The 12,204-nt window shown below is 44.9% G+C and overlaps 1 protein-coding gene across 2 annotated transcripts in view; it reads right to left on the reverse strand.

Annotated features, from left to right (window-relative positions):
• robo2 (roundabout 2) overlaps window positions 1-12,204 on the reverse strand; it is a 40,368-nt gene that overhangs the window by 9,594 nt on the left and 18,570 nt on the right. For both annotated transcript variants that reach the window (NM_080531.4, NM_001272939.2), the window contains exons 2-9: window positions 7,383-7,573; window positions 6,224-6,326; window positions 4,795-5,079; window positions 4,513-4,653; window positions 3,011-3,142; window positions 1,908-2,845; window positions 1,710-1,829; window positions 1,214-1,619 (exon numbers count right to left, since the gene is read on the reverse strand). In NM_080531.4, coding sequence (NP_536792.2) covers window positions 1,214-1,619; window positions 1,710-1,829; window positions 1,908-2,845; window positions 3,011-3,142; window positions 4,513-4,653; window positions 4,795-5,079; window positions 6,224-6,326; window positions 7,383-7,573 — 2,316 coding nt within the window. The remainder of the gene's footprint in view (window positions 1-1,213; window positions 1,620-1,709; window positions 1,830-1,907; window positions 2,846-3,010; window positions 3,143-4,512; window positions 4,654-4,794; window positions 5,080-6,223; window positions 6,327-7,382; window positions 7,574-12,204) is intronic.

The raw sequence follows: 12,204 nt of genomic DNA on the forward strand, positions 1-12,204 counted from the left end.
GATAAACCTGTCTGGAAAGTTTCCTTTTTTCCGTTGAGCTTGCATTTTTCTTGGCCAGCAAGTTTCTGCGCTTGAAACAATCTTATCTGACATATTCCCTGGCTGTCAATGATATTTTTGGATAGCCTAATTCGCTGGATCAGCTGCAGGCAATCCTTTAACCAACCCCAAAACGTACTCCCATGGATATAACACATGTACACATGTAAGTCGCCAGCATCAAGTATTCTGCACACAAACCGCATTTGATTTGAGACTCTTCTTGATTCCCCAACCGGAAATGTTGTGCCCCCCCCCCTCGAGCAATTGTTTTCCACGTGGATTTGACATCTCTACCTGGCTGGGATTTCGCCGCTTGGGCGCTTCTAACATTGTTTGGCATTAACGTACGCATGATTTGCTCTTGTCGGTGCTCGGTGATTGACATACTTTCATTATTCGCCCTATAACTTGGCCCCCGATAAAAAAGTAACCAATAAACCAACCAAGCTGCCTACGCCCTTTTTTTTGGGCGCAGTGCGACCCCCGAAAAATAATTTGCGATTATGCGACCCGCATTGAGCGCAGCTGATGTTCACCAAGGACAAAGGATATCCCCTTCTACGTCCGCAGAGCCGTTTTCCTTTTACCGCTCATATCCTTTTATTGAATTTGGGTAATTGTTGCAATGCAAAAAGTGCCCCGTAACCCGCCTTCTGCATTTGTCACATGAGGCTCAGAGTTTTGGGGTTGGAGTCGCCTTGGCTAACAACCACGGGGGTTGATTCTTGTAAAGGTATTTATACGGCTTGTTGGATTGCGCTGGATTCGATGCACATGCTTCATTAGATCGGGCGGGGAAATTCCCAAAAATACAATGCAGACTGTCGATTTCAAATCCTGATTGACAGAAGGAATAAACATTCCAAAAAGCTGGTAGTGAAAGTAGTGGAAGATAGCAATCGCTAAGCTATAATGACTTTTGGAAAGTACTATGTCGTTAGTACCAATATAATTAATTTCAACAGAAAAAACTTACTACAAGCTATTGAATATTACAAACCTCGATTTTCTTCGATTATTTCGATAAATATTGATGACGATTACAAAGCTGGATATTCTTCAATCGTCATCCACCGAAAAACAGCATACGCATTCTAAATATCCCATATCAAAGGAGCTAATAGCATTTGAAAGAACCCTCTGTGAACCCCTTAAAAGTTGCTTAACTCACCATCTTCAAGGGTGCGAGCGATGCGCGAATTCGACGGCTTGCCCTCGACGGATTTGTAAAATGGCACGATGAAAAATTCATACAGCGTGTACTGGACGAGCCCGGTGATGGTGCAGGATGAGGCGCCACCGCCATTGAGAATCGTTAGCATGCGATACTTGGTGTTCAGTGGGGTCGGAGCTCCTCCTCCACTCTGGTTTGTCTCCCCATCACGTTTGCCGGCAGCTGCAATATTTGGCTTTGTCGAAATCAATGCCGATGCCGAGGCGGATGCGGATGCGGATGTGGATGTAGAGCCCAGCAGCGGATTGGTATTGCTAGTAACGGGCGCCGGATTGTTGACTATTGGATTTGGCAACTGTCTCGCATAGACATAGAAGCCCTCGACGTATTTGCCATTGATGATCTGCATGAGAAAGGAGGCAGAGCGAATGAGGTGACGATGTGCAATGGAATGAGGAGCGGCAATGGAGCCGTCTGTGAGTCGATTACATACCTGCCAGGTGAGTTTCATGCTAGTGGAGTCCACCACACTGGCGTTGCTCAGCTCCACAACATCTCCGGACAGCAGACTGGCACGAGCCTCGCTCAGATCCAGACCACTATTGAAGTAGCGCTGGGGATGGAAGAGGGAATCGAAATAATGTATTAATGATGGAAACATAAGGGTAAACGAATGATTTTCAGAACTCACCGTTCCCACCGTAATGGGTTCCGACATCGGACTGGGCAGTGATAAGCCATGGGAGTTCTCGGCTCGAATTAGAAAGAAGTAATTCACACCCGGCAGCAGACCCGTTTGGGTAAACGTGGTATTTTGCACCCTAGTGCCCACAGCCACCCAGCCATCCGTTTCGTTTTTGCCAAACATCTCGATTACATAGCCCACCAGACTGGAGCCGCCCACCTTGTTGCTCCTCGTCCAGCTGAGAGTCACCGAATTTTCGCCCTTCTCCACCATTTGCGGTTTTCCTGGCGGCCCTGGGTAGGTGGAAAGTTCTGGGGCTCTGAAGAACTTGATATTCGGATTTGTCGGGGTGTCCAGACGAAGGTAACCACTCCAAGAGGATTTTCCGTTGCGATTGCTGGCCACGCAGGTGTACAAGCCTTCATCCTCGTGGCGCTGAAGATCCGAAATGGTTAAGGCTCCAGCGTCCGAAAGATTCCGCCGCTCGTGCTCCTGCACATCGATGGGTATGCCATCCAGGTACCAAGAGACCTGTGGCACTGGAGTGCCCAGAGTTCGGCATGGCAGAACCACAATTGATTTAACGGGCAACGTTTGATTCACGGGCCCCTGTTCGATAATCGGCGGTGGCAGCTCGAATTGCGTATCCACACTGACCACAGTCCGACTGCTGACGCTGCCCACGGCGTTCAGGGCGTTGCAAGTGACCACCTTTCCGGAATCCTCACGGGCAAATCGAGCTATCGAGAGCACCGAGCGCCCCTCGGGCGTCAGGGTCACTTCCATGCGGCCATCCCGATAGCCGGGGAGCAGCAGGGAGCTGTTGCCCTCCACCGACCAGTAGAGCGTTGGTCGGGGATGTCCATTCGCTTGGCACTCGAACAGCACTTCATCACCGATCTCCACCAGCTGATTCTTGGGGCGTATCACAAATTTGGGGGGAGCTGAAATGATGAAGAAAATAAGGAAGTTAGTACACTTAAAACAACGACGCTAAGCATTTATTGTTGAATATTTGGCGCCCAGCGTTTAGAAAATTGAAACTGCCGCCCAATGTTTTTTCAAGTGCACTACAGAAGCTGGCCGCAGCATTCGGGCAATTAACTTACCGTGAACGGTGAGGATGCCAGTGGCCGTGATGCCGCCCACCGCATTGTCCGCCTCGCAAGTGTACTCGCCCATGTCCTCCAGAGTAACGTCGTCCAGCTTCAGACTGCGGTCCTCAAGTACGTGCACACGACCTGTCGAAAGAATAGAGAAATTGGGGAAATGAATATCATGTGTGTGTGAGGATGTGTGGAATGGGTGGGCAGTGGGGCCGGCCCAGAACCATTCGAAAGAAAAACAAACTTTCTGGCTGTCTGTCTCTGCTTCTACTTCGTTAGTAGTTCAAGTGGCGGAAAAATGGCCAAGCCGTATCCTCCACAGCCGGAGAGCCAAATAACCGCAGCAAAGTAAGCCAAGACAAGATACGACATAGACTATAACTACCGCCCTTCCAGGAGAAGAGCACCTTTTGTGGTTTTTCCCCGTACAATAAACAGAAAGAAAAGACAAAGGTTTTGGGGGCGAGCTGACTCTGCTTTCTTTTTGGTTGGTTGACTGCGAAATAGGTTTTAAATGTGGCTGCTCCTGCTCACCAGCTCACCAGCTCACCTTTTCGCTTTTCTATTTCTAGCCACTGTGCCAATTGTTTGCTTAACAAAAGTTTAGGACAACAACCGAGACAGCCAGGAGAGCTACCGTATCCCTTCTCCCACGACAGACTGGAATCTTTTCTGTTACTATTTTCTTTGAGGTCTTTAAAGAAGCGTAAACTAGCTGGAGAAAATTGCCGGCCAGACGGAGGATGGGCGGATGGATATCTCCCTCCCTGCGAGGGGTTAGTTGCACTGCCCTTCGGGTTGGCAAAGCGACTCCGTCTGAAGGACAACATTGCAACAGTCGAGTGTTGTGCAAGCAAAATTGTTGATTGCTGCCAACAGAGATTGGCAATTAACGGAATTAAAAGTTACAGTTGTGTTTGCCCAGCTAGGGCGAAAAAGGGGCGTGGCTAGTGGTTCGAGGGTGGCTACCCTGGGCCAAAACCGCACCACCCAAACCGTGAACCCAAACTAACAACAGCAAAAGGAGTTGAATGGAGAGCAGTGTTGTTATAGAGGTGTTTAAGACACTGCGAAAAATACTACTGCATACACTGAAGAAATACTAACAAGTAAAGCAATATGATATATAATCTCAGAGCATTAACAACATGCTGAAGATCGAACTAACTAATTATAACTGATCAACTAACAATCAACTAAATATTGTACCATCTTTGGAAATATCTCGCAGTGCACTCCGTAAACGCAGCCAATTGGCAACACGAAAAGCCACTGGCCAAAGCAACCGCATAAACTAACTTTTTGTTTTGTTTCCTATTTTTCTGTCCACAGTGCTGTGTGTAACGAACCCTCGACTCTACTTGAGCCATGGGTAAACAAAAAGCTTTAATTTCATTTGAAATTGCGGCCTGTGCATGTGTGAATAACTGCCCCAGTAAGAGAGCCAACATGGCTGCCCGGCCATTTCCGGTTAATTGAAGCTGAATGAAGCCAAGAAAACTTACGCAGTGGCATATTGCCGCCGGAGGCAGTGCGTCGCCACAGGACATCAGGCAGGGGATCGCCTCCGATGCGGCACTGGAAGACCACCGAGCTGCCCACCACCGCCGTCTGATTCTGGGGTCCTCGGATGAGGAATGGACGTACTGAAACAGAAAAGAAAATAAATATAGTGTGGGATAAGATATTTGTGAAACGGGACATAGCAGATCTGGGCATTCAGCAAGGTATGTACGTTATATAACCTTGCATATTAAAAAGGGACTCTCAGCCAACAGATTACTTACCATGCACTTTAAGAAAAGCGGTGGCCGACTCCCGGGTGCCAACCACATTCTTGACCACACACTGGTAGCGTCCGTCGTCCGATTGGCGGGCTTCCTGGATGGCCAGATTGCCACCGTCGACAATGCGAATCCGCTTGTTCCCGACAAGATTCAGGGTCTGGCCGTTCTTGCGCCACGAGATTTGCGGCTCCGGAGATCCTCGGGGGGCACCGCATTCCATCAGGGCCACCTCGCCTTGGGCCACGCGGGTATTTGCCGGCTCCAAACGGAATTCGTCGCGGAGAACTGGTGGAGAAAGATGGGGAAAATGACAGCGAGATTGACAAGTGGTACGGGAAAGCGCCCGGAGTAAGAGCTTTGATTGATTCAAAATTAATAACTGTCAGGTGTACGAGAGTCGCCGTCCACTTTGCCGGGCTACAGCTATGCTCCTCCATATTTTATAAGCCCGACCCACCACACCCGCCTGACCCACCTGACCCTCCGGCTCCCCCTCGCGATCCTGCTGCTGCTACTACCTGCTACTACCTCAATATGCCAATAAAAGCTTGGTAATGATAGCCGGACTCAGGGTTTACGGCTTTGAACGAACTCAACTCTCTTTCGCAAACAGCCAACGGAAATATTAATAAGCTATGGCATTTGCAATGCTTATTTTTATTTATTCGCCGTCCAGCCACTTGCATCTTCTGTGCTCGCATTTTTATCGAGCGAAAATGCAAACTGGTTGGAGTATACAAAATGTAAAATGCGAAATGCGAAATGCAAAATGCACTTCAATAAACGCATAATGCGCTCCACTGAGCGCCAAAGGCACTGCAATAAAAACACAGCAGCGCTGGCTTTCCGTTGCGAACTCGGTTATCAGGGAAACGTTAGTAGGATGGCGAGTGGTCAAGTTTATATGGCTTTAAGTCCAGCTGAAATCTGAATCCTTTATGGCTTACCGGATTAATTAATCTTTGCTTCTTCAACAACTTGAAATCCCCGCAGCTCTCATAAGCTAGCTATCGATTACGGGGCAAGAAGATTTCTCTTTATATAAATTCATTTGCTTTTGTTTTGTAAGTAACGAAGAGGAATAGAATAATCGTAAGAAGGGGAGGACTTATATGCAGCTGCCCGATTTGGGGTAATTTCCAGAAAATGCAACCCTCCAATTAGCTGAATATGTTGGCTTGCTCTAAGGCTCAATCAATCAAAGTCGCATTTGTGTCGCTTTTGATATGGTTAACTATATTGGCTAAGCACTCTATGAAATACTTGGATAAAAGAAACTCTAGCTACCCAAGTTATTTAAATTAATACGCTAAAGCCATTATTAATTTCAATGAAAAACTAAAAACTGATGTGTATTATCATGTAAATCGTACTCCTGTTAAAACATTCAACCAATTAGTGTTGCCAAAACAGCAGCGCATTTACTTACATGCCACTTGCAACGTTGCATTCCTGGACCGTGCCACTCCAAACTCGTTTTTGGCCTCGCACCAGTAAGTGCCCGCATCGCTCTCTCTACGTGAGTGGATAACCTGCGGGGAGTCGAGGGGAAAGAGATTATTAGACACACGAGCTAAGAGATTTAAGTAGTTTTTTGGGTGCAGCTTTGGCCGGTCCGGGTCACGTGTCAGATCAAAAAGTCTCAAAATCGCTCATCCGAAATCAAATAAAAGGGAAACGTGCCATAGGCCCATTGTCCAGTCTGCGTATACGCAATTTAATTTAATTAAAAAATACATTCAAGCCAGCCCAAGGGGTAGCATCCTTCTCTGGGCTTGGTTGGGCCTTAATCACTCGGCCACTTCAATTTTAATTGGCAACAAACCGAATCTCATTTGGGGGTCGGGGTGACTTACCCCCAAAAAAAATACAAATTGTTATGGACAATAATAAAAGTGAATTGCTGAACTTGAGCTTCGCCTCGAGGTTCAACTTGAGAATTTGCGTGGAATTACTCGAGGGCATCTAGTAGGTTGTTTTTTTTTTACATTTAAATTTAAAATTTAACACAAATTCAAGCACCCACTGAGGCATTATTAATCTGCAGAAAAACAATAACAAAAGCACAGTGAATTTGTTGCATTTAATGAAAATAGCGGAGAAAGAAAGAAAAACGAGTAGGAATTTAATATAAACAGAGTCCGAGGAAATTGCAATGCCTGATAGAGAGACAGACAGACGACGACACCCCTTTTTCATCGGCGTTTGGGGATTTCGAGGAGTCTCGTTAGCTGAAATGGCGCAATGTGCACGCACGAAATGATATAGGGGTTGGTCGGCGTCGTCTAACCCCAACGAGATCTCTGTTTGTTCATCAGGTTGTTTTCCCTATCAACTAAAGTGCAACCAGACGGAAGCCCATAAAATAATATGGGCAGGCCGAAAAAAGCAGAAACAGCAGAAGACACACGAACTGCTTATGCACAAATGTTGCGTTTCACATGGGACTCGAGGAGTAGGACTCGGCCTGGGAACCCAAATAAAGGAATTCCACGCCTCATCCGCCTCCTCGGCCACCGCCTTCGACAGCTGTAAGGGCCATAATGATAGAGCCGATACGGAATGAGTTGATTGGTTATGATGCGTACCTTGAGAAAGAATAGACCCCCGGCGGGCAGCATTATGCGATGCGAACCCGTATCCGTCTTCAGTTCGCGACCGTCCTTAAACCATTGAATGGTTGGTGTTGGATTGCCCTCGGCCTGGCAATTAAACGTAAATGGATCATTTTTTGGCACCGTCGTGTCCATGGGATGCTCGATGATGCGTGGATTTTCACCTGGAATGAAAGAGGAGGAAGCGTTCATTAATATCGTATCTTTTATACCATGCCAGGGAGATGGATGTGTGCACGGAAACCCTACGCTGAGCAGGCCACTTGAGTGCGTGTTGGATGTCCAAAGGATCACATGTGGGGGGATCATCTCTGGGGATTTCCCGTTCCCTAAACGAAACTCATCTTTGACGGCTAAACAAGTTTTGTCACTTAATGCAGCGGCAATTAAGAGGCCATTAAGTAGACGGTCCAGAGGACCTAAAATCCAGCCAGAAATTATGTTAAGCAGCAACGAAATTTCACTTGAGGCGACTGCTCCTCTCAAATTCAATTAACTTCATGAAAATATTTGCCCGCCCTCGGCTCCGCGCACAAAGGACCCGTCCTCTGACTAAACATAAATTTGTGCATGTCGATAAGGACGAAACAAAGGACTTCGCTAGATAAACTTTATTAAAAGTAGCAGAAAGTAACGATAGACGGCGAGAGCAGTTGGATCCGAAACAACATCTGAACAGCTGAAATGTAATTACAAAAGCGCTTAAAGGTGAAAAATGTGTGTGTTCGCCCAGCGGAGGAGGAGTGAGATGTAAATCCCCGGACAGAGGTGGAATGCCTTTGGTTAGTAACATCATTCAGCCGGAAATTAAGTTTTCCAGATTTATTGAAAGCGGATAGTAATGAGAGCTTGCAGCGCAGGAGAGGCACGGGAAACCAGAGCAAACAGGAATAGAGATGGCGAGTATCACTGTTTGCACAAAAAGGGAATAAATCACGGGATGTGGAGGGTCACGCACTTCCAGGGTGCCATGTGGGTACATTAGTTGGAGGGAGTGTTAGTGTAGTTAATATTTTATATTTTTTAAAAGCTCAAAGCTGCTAACCAATAACGTAGACTAACTATGAAGCTATCTCTCCCTTCAGCAGTAACTAGATCTGCTCGCAATTCGACACCCGAGGCGTGACCTTTGAGCCCTGGCACTGCCAGTATGCAAATCGAATCGCATCGTGACATTGTTATCACTATGGGAAATCACTGAATCAGCAACCAGTGATTCTATTTCAAGCCAGCAGCAGATGAACGATGACATTTGTCAAATGTGTTTCACCGAAAAAAGGGGAAGAGGCTGGGAGAAATGAAAGGACTGCACCTTGGACATTTGTCAATTGCTGTTGTACTTGGCTTTTGATGTTGCTGCCGTTGTGAACGTTGTTGTTGTTGTTGTTATTGCCACCCGGACAGCAGCCTTTTGTTGTACTTTCAAAGTGGCTGGGGAAAAGTGGGGAGGTGGTGAGCTTTGAGCCATTGTCTGATTTTGGCCATATCCAAAAGGGATTGTGCTGCTCCTTTTGTTTGGCCGAGCTCGTTGTCATGGCTACATTCTTGTGTGCTAATTTAAATGATGAAATATACTCAAATAGTTCTGTCATGCCAACAACGCTCAGCTTATTAAAACGCGCCACACAAAGTATACGAATTTTTGCAGTTTTTTGCTACCAACACCTGCCAGAACTTTCTTTGCCGGCAAACAAAATATTTAATTAAGCAAAAATCTGCTGCTGCTGGTTGAATAAATATTTCAGCATTTTTTTGTTATCCCACCAGAAGCAAACGAAACCGCACAGAAAAGCAAAACGAAAGGGAGACAGGACTTCGATAAGCTAGCCAAAAGGAAATGCAAAAATAAAATCAGGTAAAATGTGTAAACTTTCCACCAAGAATTTTCCACACGCACAGTCTCTCTGCGGCAGTTGTTAAATAAAGAGTTGAAGTTTTTCATAATAGCATGTAAAAATGCAGAAACTGAGAGAAAATTCGAGCAGAAAAGCTTGGAGCACTGCAGAACAATGACAGACAGATGCACTTGGAGTTTTCTCCGTGGACATGACACCAAAAATTTCGGAAACAGAAAAGATCTTTGCTTACAAAAAAATATGTATTTAAGCATATGTAGAAAATCAAATAAAGATCTTTTTAACTGTCCTCAAAAATGAAAATCATGTTTTGAGTCGTATCTTCGGTAAATTTCCATTCAAAATAAAATAAGTAAGTCAAATTTCCAGTAGATCCTCAACTCTTACCACACAATTACCCATTTTTCCTCAGCACTTAATTACGCTCATTTGGCATATATGCTCTTCATTTGTTCTGCATCTGTGTGCGTATGTGGGTGAAAGTATATGCACATGTGTGTGGGTGGCACGAAAATTTATGCATGCATACACCGTAAGCAAAGAACTCCGGAGAATGTAAAAGAAGTTTTGAGTAAATAAACAGCAACAGAACAGGAACAGAGGCAAAAAGTGCTGCCGGCGATGAAATCATGCAAGCATGCACCTAAGCAAACAATCGCGCTCACATTTGGGGGCCAGAAAGAGACAGACGTTGTGGCGGGGAAAGAGATGGGGCGAGATGGGGCGCAGAGGGAGAGCGAGAGAGAGGGATAGCGATATGTGTCTGCTGAACTCATAATGCGCCACTAACGTGTTGGGGAGTTTTGCGGGTTGCAGCAGCAAACAGCAACCAACAATAATAACAGGAAATGCATTTCGTATATGGGCGCTGTTAAGAAATCGCCTGGCTGCTGTCTGTTATCTTAGCTTATATTGTTGTTGTTTTCTGCCGTTTTTGTCTGTTTGTCCAACATAAGCATAAAAGAAATGTGTAGCCCGGGAGCAACATAAGAACATTAAGTGGGTGTCCCTCGACTTGGTGCTACGCTACCCAGAGGTGGGTCATGATTTTGCGGATAGTATGTATGTGGTTAGTGTGTGATATTAAAAGTATGCATCCCAAAAATGATGACTATATCATTTACAGTTCCATATTTATCCTACAACTCTGAGCTTACAACTCATATACCCCAAGAGAGGGGTGTCCAGAAGACAAGAAGCATTCACAACTGCAACTACAACGTGGGCTGCTGTTTGATGCTGTTGCATTTCTGCTAATTTGCTGTTGCCCCGTTGTTTGACTTTGGGCCACTAGGTGCTAAAAGAGACTCCAGACTCCGGGAGTTCTCAAGCATCTTATGCCAATATGCATCATTATTAGCATGTCAACAACATATACGCAAGCACACGATGAACAAAAATCACAACTTTCCCAACTGACGGCAACATTAAACGTGTAAGCAAGCAGCTGGTCGAAATGCATATGCAAATAACGTGGCCAGTTGTTCCTCACCCACAAGACTTGTAATCAAACAACGAATAGCCGCACTTTAGGGGGGTTGGGGGGTTTTGGCCCGCAAACAGGTGGAGTTGTTGGGAGCAACCTGCCGGAAAACCATCATACAAGCTACATGTGTTCAGGTAATTGAAGATGCACAAACTTGTACGTATATTATTGCAAAGGCATTTATTGTTTTCGCAGTTAAAGAGCTTTGTAGGTAAACATGTTTTCGACAGGGCAACAATAGATTCTTATTTCCCTCTCAAAATTCTTTATTATGAATATTATAATGGAACACAAAATGCCACTGAAATGTTGAACTAAGTTTCCAGACAGCTTCATTAATATGCATTTGATGTTCAAAAATCCATTATTGAAACTATTTAACTGTTACTTAAATGCAAGTAAACTTTGTTCATGCCTCGTCAGAAAGTAAGAGTTTTTTTCACTGTTCGGCCCCACAAATCACAGAATGTCAAACTGTGGCAGCTTGAGTACTGCTGCAACCATTTTCCTTTTTGCGCTTGCCTCTTCTATTTTGCCACATTTTTAAAAATGGGGAAAGCGACAGGTTGGAAGTTCCTTGATGTAAACTGTGACGTCAGGCGAGGAGGGTCTGTTAAAAAATTAACTGAGCTCCAGCTAGTCCTGCTCCTGTTTTAGTGCCATTTTGATTTTCGGTGCTCCCTTTCGACCGTACACCGAAAAAAAAATTGCTTGAAGTCTAACTAAGCTTTCTTAGAGCATTTGTACATCTATCTACCCACCTACATATCACTTTGAACAGAAATCTTTTACTTCTTTTCCTTTTTGAAAAGAGTTGTTTGTAGCATTACTTTTTCCAGTGTTCTTTCTTTACCCGATATTATTGTCGTTGTTCTTATTGTTTTTGCATTGGCTCAACAACAAACTGAACAATAATTTATAAGCTTTTAGTGCAGCGCGACTTCTCGGGCAACAGTAACAACAAAATAGAAACAGCAAAGTTTTTGATTTCCCGCCAGCTGATGGAGGTTGCTGTGTAGCTGCTATTTCAACTTTCTGCTCGCATTTATTTATTTATGCTGAAATGCTTAATTTTTAATGGGCATGCAACTCGCCCAGGCAGTCAACTCGGAAAATGGGGTATCCTTTCTAAAAGCTGAGGAGTTCGTAAGCCTTTTGCACAACTTTGCCACTTAAGCTTTTGTACAAGAAAATGGGAAAACGAGTGGGTGTTGTTTATTTCCGTACATGGGTATTTCGGATTTGTGTTTACCGACTTGCTTTTGTGAAGACTAAAGACGCTTATTATTTTTTCCTCACTTTTACTGCCAAATATCGATGGGAGTCGTCATAAAGTTGGTGTGAAATGGTTTCGGTCTCACCTGGAGATTTAGATAAATCATAAATTTTTAAATCTCAATGTAAGTCATAAGTCATAAGTCTTTCTATTGTATGTACATTTTCTTACATTAAT

The sequence above is a fragment of the Drosophila melanogaster genome, chromosome 2L (assembly GCF_000001215.4).
Source record: "Drosophila melanogaster chromosome 2L".
NCBI classification, from domain to species: domain Eukaryota; kingdom Metazoa; phylum Arthropoda; class Insecta; order Diptera; family Drosophilidae; genus Drosophila; species Drosophila melanogaster.